The sequence below is a fragment of the Astatotilapia calliptera genome, chromosome 1, assembly GCF_964374335.1.
Source record: "Astatotilapia calliptera chromosome 1, fAstCal68.1, whole genome shotgun sequence".
Classification (NCBI taxonomy): domain Eukaryota; kingdom Metazoa; phylum Chordata; class Actinopteri; order Cichliformes; family Cichlidae; genus Astatotilapia; species Astatotilapia calliptera.
The window spans coordinates 23,064,598-23,078,621 of NC_137422.1; the positions used below are offsets into that span (position 1 = coordinate 23,064,598).

General features: G+C 41.1%; 1 protein-coding gene across 2 annotated transcripts in view; it reads left to right on the top strand.

Annotated features, from left to right (window-relative positions):
• myo1ea (myosin IEa) overlaps window positions 1-14,024 on the top strand; it is a 49,288-nt gene that overhangs the window by 22,299 nt on the left and 12,965 nt on the right. For both annotated transcript variants that reach the window (XM_026168753.2, XM_026168763.2), the window contains exons 6-19: window positions 935-1,024; window positions 1,719-1,850; window positions 2,391-2,525; window positions 2,805-2,937; window positions 4,974-5,170; window positions 5,268-5,348; window positions 5,991-6,077; window positions 6,187-6,270; window positions 7,379-7,546; window positions 8,502-8,587; window positions 11,399-11,480; window positions 11,681-11,787; window positions 13,393-13,491; window positions 13,642-13,786. In XM_026168753.2, the coding sequence (XP_026024538.2) occupies window positions 935-1,024; window positions 1,719-1,850; window positions 2,391-2,525; window positions 2,805-2,937; window positions 4,974-5,170; window positions 5,268-5,348; window positions 5,991-6,077; window positions 6,187-6,270; window positions 7,379-7,546; window positions 8,502-8,587; window positions 11,399-11,480; window positions 11,681-11,787; window positions 13,393-13,491; window positions 13,642-13,786 (1,626 nt within the window). The remainder of the gene's footprint in view (window positions 1-934; window positions 1,025-1,718; window positions 1,851-2,390; window positions 2,526-2,804; window positions 2,938-4,973; window positions 5,171-5,267; window positions 5,349-5,990; window positions 6,078-6,186; window positions 6,271-7,378; window positions 7,547-8,501; window positions 8,588-11,398; window positions 11,481-11,680; window positions 11,788-13,392; window positions 13,492-13,641; window positions 13,787-14,024) is intronic.

Below are 14,024 nucleotides of genomic sequence, written 5' to 3' on the forward strand. Positions count from 1 at the left end.
TTATGCGTTGTCGTTAGCAACAATGACGGTAACACCATCGCGTGAACGCTTGTTTATGTTCCACATAAACCTTTCACAATAAAGCTCAAGATCCTGTTGAGACTTTTCAAAATAAACTGAATCACGTGAAAGAGCAGATTATTTATGGATGAGAATTAAAAAAGAGCCGCCAGGTGCTAAAAAATAAACCTTAGACTCAAACGTTAGAACAGGTTTTTACCCGCAGCACGCCGTGTAATAAATACTCACTAAGAAAACGTCAGCTGTTACAACTTATGTCTAAAAATGTATAGTTTCATGCATCGGTTAAAACACTGGACTCCAGCTATATGACGCGCAGCTGGAAACACTTCCCGCAAGACGAGCTGCCCGAGATTCACAGAATTTACAGAAAATGTTACATTTTTGTGATTTATATCGTTATCGGGACGATAGAATTCTTATATCGTGATATGAGATTTTGGTCATATCGCACAGCCCTATATCTAATAGTACTTGTACTTATTCAGATTTTTGGACATCTCGAGATCATGCTGGAATAAAACATCAGTGCAAGAAGAACTTCAGCGTAGTTAAAAGGCTAAACTCATATAAGAATGTGTGTCAGCGAAGGATGTTTTTCTTTAGTACAGGACTGATAAAAGAAAATTTCCAAGAAATACCACTCAGCCTCTGTGAACAATACTGGAAGTGGGGAATATCTCTGTCTGCTGTACTGATTTAAAACTCATGTGTTTCTGACACACACATGGCTCATAGCGAGGATAATGCCCTCCAGATTTTGTGTGTCTGTCTGTAGATGTGCATGTGTGCGCCATGCTGCTATCTTAGTGGAAACTTTCAGAGAGTCGGGGTGTGAAGTGTGTGGTTTCTCTACCTGCTGCCTCATCTGTTTGTGATGTAGCATCAGCTCACTGAATCTGTCTCCTCGCAGCACGTCAAAGACATCATCCTGCAGTCCAACCCGCTGCTAGAGGCCTTCGGCAACGCCAAAACTTTGAGGAACAACAACTCCAGCAGATTTGTAAGGCTGCTTCTCTCCCCCCCTTTAACATACAGTGTAATCAAATTTAAAGTGAAATTCCCACTCGTAGTCACAGACAGGGACGCAGCTGCCGTGGAACAAGCTGAGTCCTCAACTTTTTTTTCGTGGCATACCTTCGAGACCTTTGAGATTTACAGTAACAGCTTGCCTTCTGTTTTCTGCTTTATTTCATGAGGCATCAAACCTCGTGTGTGTCCCGGTTAACCAGAAGTGCTGCGACGACGCACTGCACAGAAAGACACACACGCAGAAGCGCTGAGGCTCACTAAGAAACTTAACCAATGAAAAATAAGCTTCACATAGAAAGTGCAACTCCCCCGAAATTTTTCAACCGAGTCTGTTAGTTAAATTCATAAAGAGCAGATGCCATAAAAGATATTCTTAGCTTCAAATTTAAAAGAGCAAAAATAGTTTGGCACTAATTGTGTAAGGTCACTACATTTGAAGTGCTTTCTTTGAATAATGAGACATTGCATACAGGCTAGTCTGGAGTTGAGAGTAAGACAAAAAGCTGGATCATATTTCTATTTAAGCTGACACACACACGCACGCACACACACACTGCTAGTAGCCTTAGAACAGCTAGGTGCCAGTATTTTCAGACCGTATACGCTGCCTTTTAAGCTTTATTACAGTTGGCTGCAATACAAAAAAAAATGCTTTGATCCATCAGGGGAAATACTTTGAGATCCAGTTCAGCTCCGGCGGTGAACCAGACGGCGGGAAAATCTCCAACTTCCTTCTGGAAAAGTCACGTGTTGTCATGAGGAATCCTGGAGAAAGGAGTTTCCATATATTCTACCAGGTGAGGCCTTTTTTCTTTTTTGTAATATGGAAAGGAACACATGTGACCTGAGAAAAGGGCCTGCGAGGTGATTTCAGGACAGTTTGGGTTAGAAAAGCAGTCTGTTTTTGTCGTGCATGGCCAGAGGTTCTCATTTTTCGATAGTACAGCTTTCTTTTTTTTTCTTTTTTCTTTTTTTGAACTTTTATTGCCAAAAATAGCAAGGCAATTCACAGCAACAACATGATCTGAGACCAAATCTGCAGTATATAATGGTGAGGGTAATTCGAAAACTTAATTTAAAAGGAAAAACACACATATACATATACATACATACCTATACTTACATACCTAAACACAGATGTAACAGTGTTAAGGCTTTAGTGTCCTGTCAAGATATTTTATAATTTTTCTCAAAGGTTGGCCCTTTTTGTTGTAGTTGGGCTGTTATCCGTTCCAATGTATAGACATGTCTAGTTTTCAGAAGCCAGTACAGCTTTCTTTAAACTGTGCGTTATATATTTTGTACACACAGTTAGAGACTTAATTTCTGCTCAACAGTTGATAGAAGGAGCCACCTCGGAGCAGAAGAATAGCCTGGGAATCACAAGCCTGGATTACTACAGTTACCTCAATCAGTCTGGCTCCTACAAAGTGGACGACATCAACGACAAGAGCGACTTCCAGGAGACAATGGTACGGTCAGACTCTTTCTGTCTGCTTGGGAGTCAGTGGTGTTGTGTTTGTCTGTGAATCTCATACCAGTGTTCATGTGGCTCACAGTCTCTCAATAGCACTCCTCTCTTGTTTTCTTTTTTCCTTTTTTTTTTCTCAATGATCTCCTTCTGTTTTTGTTTACCAGCGAGACCACAACAGGAGTAATTAGAGAACATGAGCTAGGTACCGCAGGAGTGAGTAAACCCCCACTGTGGTCCTGATTTAGCATGCTATTTTTTTCCCCTTTTACTTCCCCAGAAAGCCATGGATGTGATTGGCATTGCACCAGAGGACCGCTCCATGGTGCTTCAGATTGTAGCCGGAGTCCTGCACCTGGGAAATATCAGCTTCAAGGAATCGGGGAACTACGCTGCTGTGGAGAGCGAAGAGTGTAAGTGGTCTTGCACAATGAGCTGATCACCAGTCACTAAAGATTTTTGTCACCAAAAGGAAACAGAGCGCTAAGGCCTGAGTCTGAGTAGTGGTAAATCTTTGTTTTTTCGCTGGGTTCTTGTCCTGACCTGCCCTTCTCTGGTTTTGGAGGGTGTTTCTTTTTCACCACTTTTACTCCCTAAAGTTTTATTGTGTTAATGCAGGGCTGCAGCCAGCTGTCTGGAGTACTTCAGGCCATGCAAGATCACCAGAATATAAAATGCTATTATTGAAGGTCTGGACGTATTTCGTCAGAGACTAAAATTACTTGGAAAAATGCTTTTTTTTGTCTGTCCCCCTTCTCCCTTCCTCTTTTCTTTTTCTCCTCATGCTGCGTCTGTATGATGCAGGGGAGAGTGCAGTTGCCAGTCTACAAAGCGCTGGTTTGTTCAGGGCAGACGTAACAGCAGCATTTCATAATCTAAGCCTTTCCTGCTCCTTTCCTGTGTGCTTTAACTGCAGTGTGCTGTTGTATTACTGCTCCTAATATAAAACTGCACACGCCACTTCAATATTAACTACTAAAACTAAAAGTATAAAGATGAAAGTAGGCAGACTGTAAATAGATGACGGACACTGCCACTGCCAAATCACCCAGCATTTGGTCCTTTTTTTTTTTTTCTGAGCTGTGCTAGTTTTAAAGACATGAGGGTATCATCTCTTTTCACCATTAATATGTTGACATTAATTCAGTTCAAAAATTAGTAATGCCTTTTTGGACTGAAGAACTCCATCCATCACTTCAATTCATTGTCACAGAAGTCTGTCCCAGCTGCCATGGGGCGAGAGGCAGGGTACACCCTGAACAGGTGGCCAGTCTCCCACAATGACTAAAAAACTCCCACGGCTCAAATTTAACATGCAAATATCCAAGAGTTGATATTGAGGAAATGAAGTGAGCTGTCACAGGACTGTTCATGTCTTACTGGAGTGAAGCTGCAAGCTTTGAAAACGTCTGCACTGACATCTACATTATGCACTGCTGCTTTGACTAACAAATCTGCAGGAAAACACAGAGTTACATTAGAGTTACATTGTTTCCAAAGTTCACAGAATGTGTCCACACCGCCAGCCGTCATATGCAGCCATTACCTTTATTACCAAACACAAAGGACGACTTTTCCTCACGGTTTAATCGGGCGTATGGTCAGTCACACCCTAACGTCTCAAAAGGGGGGGCTTCTAGAGTGGTCTGATGCATTCTCAGACGCAGCGAGTCTGCAGGCCTGAGAGCTATTTCCTTTTAGGGGAAGTGAGTCACTGTAATAAGGCAGGGAGGGGCTCTCAGGGGACAATATCAGCGCCAGGTCGGGGCTTGATCTGTGGTGTGTGCCACACTTTTTATTGAAGAGTTCAGTAGCAGCTATTTTTATATTTTACGCTACACTCAGCTGCAGTACGAAGCTCATGAAAAAGGCAGATTTATTTGAACCCTGGATTTCAGTGTTTTCTGTGCTAATGCAAAGGTTGCACCTTTCGAAGAGTCCAGTGCTGTGTATTGATTTGCATGCTGGTTTTCACAGAAGTGTCTCGTAGTTACTTCAGAGAAGGATCCAATCCTTACATGCCGCTTTTCTCAGCTCATCATAGCAGTGCAGTAGCAGAATATTATAACAAAAGACTGTCAAGCAAATACAGTGGTTATGATCATTTTCATTTAATCAGCTGCTTGTTTTCTTGATTAAGGATTAAAACTATAAAATGTCAGAAAACCTATCGTTAAAAAGACATGCTAATTGCTCTTTCCCTTTGATCTACATCCCAGTCTTTCCCCCAAACTATTCTCCATAACTCAAGAGATATTTAATTAAAGATTACAAACGACAAAAGCAAAATATAATCTCATCTTATTTTAGGAGCTGGAAAATAGTTTCAGCTCTGCAATGATAAATTCTTAAATAGCCAAATCATCATAGTCCTTATGAAATATATATTTGTATAGAATAACACCCATAAAGTCACAACTGCTTTCTTTTCCCTCCTTTCCTATAATAGTTTTAGCCTTTCCTGCATTTCTACTGGGGATTGACCACATCCGTCTGAAGGAGAAACTGACGAGTCGAAAGATGGACAGCAAGTGGGGAAGCGCGGTGGAGTCCATCGACGTGACGCTGAACGTGGAGCAGGCGTGTTACACGCGTGACGCCCTCTCCAAAGCCCTGCATTCACGTGTGTTTGACTTTCTGGTCGAGGTATGATTACATGCATACAGTGCTTTGCGAGAGTAAATGCAAAGTGCTGAAGCCGGTTATATTTTGGTAATAACAACTTTTAATCTTTTAATTTCAGTCCATCAACAAAGCCATGGTGAAGGATCATCAGGAGTTAAATGTTGGCGTGTTGGACATTTATGGATTTGAAATTTTCCAAGTAAGTGTTTTTTGGACATGTCTCAGGCTGACACATGGCTGCAGGAATGCAGCAATGTGAAAATGAGATTAACTGCTATTAGCAATGAGCATTTAAACAGATTTAACACAAAGGATGAGGATGAGGTTAATGTAAAAAGTATGTGGATTAGGTCCCATCTCCTAATTGAGGCAGCAGTCTTCAGCATGCTTTTTTTAATCTGATTACGTCATTGTTTACTTTGTTTAATGAGACTGGACATTTGTGGTTTACAAACAGCTCTTTAGCCCTTTTATCGACGTTGCTATGGTGACCGTGACTCTATCTCTGATAGCTAAACGACATCTAATCTGATCCAGGTTTGGCTGTTTTTTCAGGTTAAAGAGTTTTTTGTATGCACAATATAAGAAAAGGTCAGCTGCATTCTGGTGACTGCAGGTTTTTAGAAAGGAAGCTGCAGACCTCTGTAGCCTAAAGTTCAGGCTGAAGGTCCATTGTATGTGCTGCGAAATGCACAATGCTCCCCTTCCTTTAACATCAGGCAGTCAGTACATCACTCCCCGTCCAAACAAAGCCCATTGAGCTTAGAGGATATCCGCACCCCACTGGACATGCAGCTCATTTAGGCTATACAGATTTTATTCACCCTGTTGTCTTCTTCAGAAAAATGGGTTCGAGCAGTTCTGCATCAACTTTGTGAATGAGAAGCTCCAGCAGATATTCATCGAGCTGACTCTAAAGGCGGAGCAGGTAATGTTCCTCCACACTCTTCTCTTCTTCCCCCCCCCTCACTCTATTTTTGTTTTTTTCCACAGATGCTTTATTCTCTAATGCTGAACTTTTTTTCCATGTCTTGCAGGAGGAGTATGTGCAGGAGGGCATCAAGTGGACTCCTATAGAATACTTCAACAACAAGATTGTGTGCGATCTCATCGAGAGCAAAGTGAATAAACTCTGAATAGGACATTTGTTGCTCATACACAATATACACATTTCTTTCTCTTTAATATAGAAAAAAAAGCCTTTCATTTTCATTCACCACAAACATGACAGAAAATCTTCGTAGGACCTCAGTTATTTAAAAAAAATGCTGCCTATGTGATGGTGAATTTATTTTTGGGGGGGAGGTTGATTTAAATATCCACCCTCTAGGCTTTTATCATCAAGAAAGTAACAGATTACTTTGTAAAGTAAAATGGTATGGAGATTAGATCAAACCTTGGACCTGTATAGTAGAGGAGAAGAAAAATTAAATCGATCACTCTAAAAACATAATTGACATCAATGGACTCCTCCACAAACAGATATCTTTTTAGAGGCTAAAAAAATATAAACCACAATAAACCAGGGTGTGATCATTTGTTAATCTTGTTTACTAGTATTGTAAACTGAGTTGCCCAACTTACTGCCAAGTTTCTGCTCTGTTGCCATGACTCGCAGCTTAATGCCCTCAAACGCACCGACATGCCTCTTAATTTGATTTATATGTCCTACTGAGAGGTCTAATCCATGAAATCCACAACAAGGGTTTTAACACAAGGCTCCATCTGAGAGGAGCCGGGGATCTGCATCAGTGGCTGACAGTTTAGTTCTTTGGCTAATGTGCTGACAAATTTACGCGTGTCCTTTTAAAACTGCTCTCCGAGTCTGAGAGGCTGTTGCCGCGATCCGGTCTGAAGGCCGATGATCAGCCTCGGGCATAATGAAAAAAAAATGGGAACAACCACTGTGAGAGTAGTCTTTAGGACATGCTGTTTTAAATGAGCTCTGCTGTTTTCATTTTAAAATGTGTAAAATGTCTTTTGTGTGTTTGATAAATACCAAGCCGTAGTAATTTGTTTCAGCCTTGAAATCGAAGCTTTGTGTGGTTTCCTATGTTCCACCGCTCAAATTTTTCGTGCCACTTGATTGAAATTGGTGCAGAGTCCTTTCAGATCTACATATAAGACCACAGTTGTGTATACATGTGCTGCAGATCAGACAGAAAAAGGTCAAAAAAAGATCTTCAAGCTATAACAGATCAAGAACCTAAAGTTTACCGTGATCCCCAGAATCCTCCTGGCATCATGAGCATCCTGGATGATGTTTGCGCCACCATGCATGCCGTGGGCGAGGGGGCCGACCAGACGATGCTGCAGAAGCTCCGAGTCCAGATCAACACCCATGAACACTTCAACAGCTGGAATCAGGGCTTCATCATCCACCACTATGCTGGCAAGGTCAGTTTCACTTTGATCTGTTTGTTTGCTTTCCCTGACAACTGGCTTCAAACGGCAGTCATCTGCATTTTGAGCGGGAAGCCATTCAGCTTTTTGCAGACATAAAACGGTAATGTACACCGCGACATAGTGTGTATATATACAGTCAAGCATCTCTGTGCACTTGTCTTCGTCCCTGACGTCAACTTTGAAAGAATATTTTCTGCATGTAGTCTCCGGCTGTAGGAGACCAACAAGTCCAACACCATAAAAAATGGCATTTTTTTAATGGAGTTGGAGCTGTTCCTCCGTGCTTGTATGATCTGTCATAAATACTAGTTATACGCAGCTGGTTCCTCCATCTGTGTCGTCATTTTGTCCTCAGAAGGTTTCCACTTCTAAAGTAGCTTTGTGCACCATCTCTGCCATTCTCCATTGTCTGTCTGTGGAGGAATTTACCTCCCCGTATTAAACCTGCTCATCGAGCCGAGCATTACAGCTCACTAGAAGTCTTCTTGTGGATTATTTTAGGTTTTCGGTGGTCTGAGTAGAGGTCGCCTCGTGTCATTCTCCAGATGTGTGGTGGCCTCAGCCTGGCACACATGCCGTAAGCTTAATGAGCCGTGCCATTAAGGCTCGAGAGGCTCCCATGCCTGTGCTCAGAACATTCCTCCCGTCTCAGCCTACATTACAGGAGAAATAATGGAGTTTAATTTACACACTTAAACCACTGCTGGGTTTATAAGGATGCTAATCCTGGAACGTGTAAAGCTCGGACCCTGAAACCCTTCATGTTTTGTTTTTGTTTCTCTCCCATAAACTTCAGGGCATTTATTTAGGCCACAATATGAGTTACACTTTTTTATTTTCACACAGGGGTCATCTTCCATTTTGCTCAAGGTTTCATAGAGTTCAGTTTTCTCCTCTTTTGATAAAGATGACTCCTGAGAAATCCTTCTGTGTGTCTCTCCTCCAGGTGTCCTACGACGCGGAAGGTTTCTGTGAGAGGAACCGAGACGTCCTCTTTACCGACCTCATCGAGTTGATGCAGAGCAGTGAGATGTAAGTAAATCCTTTTTGCACATTGCACCGACATGTGGCGAGCATTTCTACGGCGCTCGCTTAAAGGGAGTCGTCTTTGTGATCATATGTTTATAATTGAAACCAGCTGAATAAGAGCTTCAGACGTAGCAGTGCATCTGGAAACTGGTGGGATGTAGCAAAAGTGTGCAGGGTGGGGTTATGCCGTGCCCTCTACCCTCAATCGCATCTGCTTGCTGTCCCATAATGCGGTTTTCGGGGTCTACTCAATCTGCCCTCGCAAGTGCAGGTTGTTTGTGGGGTTGTGTCTGTTCCCCCTGTGTTATGCTTTCTTGGGCTTTTTTTGTGTGTGTCGAAGTGGCCATCTGTGTAAACAGCCTGTGTTGTCTGCGCAACCCCTGCAGGTCTCCTTGTAAGGCACGAAAGGAGGTTATACCAAAATCCCTTTAGGACACATGCTAGAAGATGCGTTGATGCATTTGACACGACATGCAAAGATAAAGAGTCGTACACAGTCACACAATGAGGCGGAAGGAAGCACACCCATTCCTCCAAGCAGCAGGTCCAAACGGAGAAGAAAGGACTGACCAGTATTGTCAGCTGGACAGTATTAGAAGTCTTTGAATCTATTTGTACTGTTGATCCTTTCTTCTGTGTCCAAGCACGGAGTCAGAAGTTTAAAATCAAACAAATCCCAATGTGGGGGAAAACCAGAAAGGGTGTGGGATTTACACCAACATGAAACAGCATTTTGAAATCATACACTAATCAAATGTTAGCCAGAAGTGTGCGTCAATTTAAGATCGAGTTTTACCTGCATCATAGTATCTAAACAAGCCTTTGAAAAAGCTCATTAAATAAATTGGAACTTGACAACATAATAAAAAAACAAGACATCAGCAGTAAGTTAAATAAACGACATTATTAACTAGGCAGGGCTTTAAAAAGGAGTGAGGAGGAAATACAAATTATTATCTTATGATTTTCATAAGGGACCATAAATGACAATGACTTCCCGAAGCTAAAACACGCACACTGTTCCTTTATTGTTACTCCACCGTGTGTGTGTGTATGTGTGTGTGTGTGTGTGTGTGTGTGTGTGTGTGTGTGTGTGTGTGTGTGTGTGTGTGTGTGTGCATAGTTTAAATGGTGCTCAACAAAGTAAAAAGGTACTTTGGAAATGTTTGAATCTTGACGGTCGCATGTCTCAAGCTGAGAAGAACCTGAAGATGTGGAAAGTTCACAAATATCTGCCACATTCTGACCAGCAGCAAGAAATCCTGGTGGCTTCACAGCGCAGACATTTACGTAACCACCTAACGAGTGAAGGAACTCTGGTTTGATCCCAGGAGGAGAGACAAGTTCCTCTGGGATTGTGTCAGGAAGAGTATCCAGTTTTTAAAAAATAAAATAAAATAAAATACAAATAAATACATTTAAATTAAATAACATTTTTAATTAAATAGATATATGGATACGAACATGTGGAGCTACATGCTTCAACTACCCCTTGTACACATCCTGGTGTTGTGATGCATTTAAAGTTAATGCTGAACCTCGATCAGGACCATATACTGTATATTAAAGATGGATGTAGTCACTGTGATGTCACTCATCAGCTTGTCAAGCCGTGTTTTGAAGTTTTGACCTATTGTAGGATTTCAGGTGTTGCTATGGTTGTTTTTAGAGCCAGAAGTAATTATATTTTACACTACAAGGTGAAGTGCTGAATGTTATGAAGCCCTGTTAGCAGCTGTGACCACAGTCTGCACACACACAGATTAGTGCTAAGTAACAAATTCTAAAAATAAAATGCTACGATTTCATTTCACCAACAATTAGAGGCACAAACTGTACTTCTTGGAGAGTCTTTTAGTACAAACATCACATCAAGTCATAACATTTATTTTAAAAAATTGTTTAGATTGAGTAAAGCAGCTATAAATACCAAAAATGTTTGCATCATTTTAACATGGAAGTTTATGGAGACTCAGTTTTTACACTTCCATGCTGGCTTCATTTCTCATGCTCTGGGGTTTCCACCTGAAATCCAAATTATTTGTTATACTGGTGAAGCAGCACAAGTTTACAGTGTCTAAATCCTGTGTTTATGTATATATATTTGGGAGAATGTAAGCAATGTATGAATTCACTTTGAAATATATGAATTTAAAAACAAAGGTAGTTTCTTTAACAATGTCACTCTGTATCTACTACCTAAATCTCTACCGTGAAGTAAAAAACTAGCTTTAGCAGCCCTTTTCCTCATGAGTCATTTCACACTGTCAACAAGCAGCACTTCACTGAAAAATCCCCCTTTAGTTACAGAAAGACGGGAGAAAAAAATACTGGAAGAAGTGGGATTGATACTCTGTCTTATTTTAATGTTCTTCTCTGTTTCTCCTTTTCCAGACCCAGTATCAGTCAAAAGAAATTATTTATTTTATTCTTTGAAGGAATTCCTCAAGTAAAACTATTCACTCGGCCTCTACAGAAGAGGCCTTGTGGGGATTTGCTGCAGAGAAAGCTGTTTGTACAAATACAGCACAGTGTGGACACACACTCACGTTTTTGTTTTTTTTTTTGCTTTCCCAGCCACCCCCAGCTCAAACTTACTAAATGGTTCAGGAATTTAAATCAGTGACCTTCATCAAGGGTCCTCGGTTCTTTAATCATTAACTACGTTTTTTGTTTGTTTTGTTTTTTTCACTGTCTGGAAGCCTTGGTGTGATTTTTAGCCCTAAAGCTGTTTGTTTTTGTTGATATGAGAATAATAAGAGCTTTTTTCTTTTCTTTTTTTGACCTAATCTCTCACTTTCTGTCCTCCAACAGTAGCTTCATCAGAGCACTATTTCCGGAAAACCTCAATGCTGACAAGAAGGGTCGACCCACAACTGCAGGCAGCAAAATAAAGGTGTGTGAGTGCAGCTGTGCCTTCTGTTTATCAGGGTCACTGTGGAAAAGACCTTTGCTGAGATAATGTGCGTGTTTGCTGTTCAGTGGGATGTCCTTCAGCGTTCCCAGTCAGCAAAGAGCCAGTAATTTAGTCACAGACGCGCCAGCCTCATCATTATCTTTCCTTTTTTTGATGTTTGCTCTAATTCCATCCTTCAGAAACAAGCCAACGATCTGGTGAGCACACTGATGAAATGCACGCCGCACTACATCCGCTGCATCAAACCAAATGAGACCAAGAAGCCCAGAGACTGGGAGGAAAGTCGGTGAGTGACTGAATCACTAGCACCCACTCCTTGTTGTCCTGAAAAGTTAAAGATTAAGACACATTCATTAGACGGCTTACAGAGCCAAAACATGAGGGCAGCACTCGAGTGTACACGACCGATCCTGAGGGCGGTCTGAGCAGGAGCAGCCAATCAGTGGCAAGTTTTATGATAACCATGAAAAAGTGATGTTTACAAGAACATGTATGAACCCAAATAAAAATAGCTTGTTGGAAAAAACTAAGTATACCCTTAGTATACCCTAAGATAATCGAATGCACTCGATTAACTGATCATCAGCAAGTGTGAGCGCTTCTATAAAAGCAGTTTTGCCATTTTGTTGGTGAAAATGAAAGTACAATTAGAAAAAGACTGAACAAGTATGAAAAACCTCATCTCGCTAAACAGACCCATGACAGCATGTCCTGTGGACACCAAAATATGCTATTAATATTTCTATGAAACACTTGAAGTTGATCTAAAATGCTCATTTCCTCTAAAATTTCCTCTAAGAAACCTTTTTTTTAGTCCTGCAGAGTTAAGAGTGGAAAAAACTGTCTAAAACTGAGCCTTTAAAGCAGTCTGACCTCATATTTGAGTTGTGCTCATATCAGATACAACCATAGTGCTGTATTATTATATCAGGGGAAAAAAGTAAAAGCATAATAGGTCCACCTCAAGCTGTCTTGTAGAAAACACAATAGAAAATTAACAAATAGATTTAAAAATAAGATGAAATAACAGAAAACTGACTAAAATACGAAGCGAAGACCATTAAAAATGGAGCACGAACACATTATCAAGGACAAAAAAACAGATTAATGACATTTATAACCACAATGAAAGAAATAAAGCACAGAAAGTGATACATTAAAAACAAAAGTCTGGGTTTTGTGTTTGTTAAAACTGATCCACAGTCCTATCAAATGTTTAAATCTAATAGAAAACTACCCTGTTTGCAATATGCACCATCACCAAAATGCTGTGTTACGTTATTTATGGCTAATTTTATTACATTTTTCTCTTATTTAAGTATGTATTATAGCACATGAGATCGTTATCCAATTTCTTTTTCTATCTTCACTAAATTTCTTTGCGCTTTTGTCTTTTTGGGGTCTTTTTGTCCCTCTGAAGACATGTGAGACATGTTTCAGGCATTCCCCGTTCTTTATCCCTTTGTTTCAGTTTCCTACACTTTTGTCCCTGTGCTCAGGTTTTGGGTACTACATGTTCACATACAGTCTGATGGTGTATTGTTCGGAGCCTACCGCCTTCCTGTTGTGAGGGTGGATCGTTAATTAGCACCGGAACCGCTGTTTTCACAGGAAGTTTGACTACTTTGTTTGAGGAAAAAGTTAGGAAAGCAACTCATTTGCATACAATAACCTCCGATTATCCCTTCCTCTAGTATGAGTGGAAGCTTCACGTGATATGAAAAGACTTATAGTTGATTCCTTAGAGGTTAGAGAAAAAGGAATCGGCTGTTATTGATTAGTGTTTGTACACATCACTAAATGATGTGTACAAACACAAAAGTATGAAAAATGAACAAGTTTCATCAATTTGTGGTTTATCTGATACTGAATGAGGTTTTTCTGTCTTTAGGGTGAAGCACCAGGTGGAGTATCTGGGTCTGAAGGAAAACATCAGAGTGAGGCGTGCTGGCTACGCCTACCGCAGGGTCTTCAGGAAGTTCCTCAACAGGTATCAAGCTTTTTCTTTTTCGCCGTGGTTCAAGGTGCACTGTCTGACTAGGCTATGAAAGATACGTTTCATTCTCTCTACTGCTTGTGTCCTGTGCTTCAAACCGAAGTCACACAACTTCTGCTGCTTATCGCCACTCAACTTCGACAGGTACGCCATCCTGACCAAAGAATCCTGGCCAACATGGCGGGGAGACGAGAAACAAGGCGTCCTTCATCTCTTACGGTCTGTCAACATGGACCAGGATCAGTTCCAGCTCGGCCGCACCAAGATCTTCATCAAAGCCCCCGAGTCGGTACGTTTCACCGCTGCGTCTCTTTCGGACTGTCGCATCTTCTCTTTGTGCGTTTGTCCATTTATAATGCAGGGTCTCTTTCAGGAAGCTTTCCAGGAGTGTAAAGCACAAAGTAAAAACTACAGATAGTTTGTAGCAGCTCACATCTCTTGTCAGAGCGTCATCAGCAGGCTGCAAAAAGCCTCAAGTCATCAGTTTTTGCACTGAACACCATAAAAGGACATCAGAGCCCCAAATC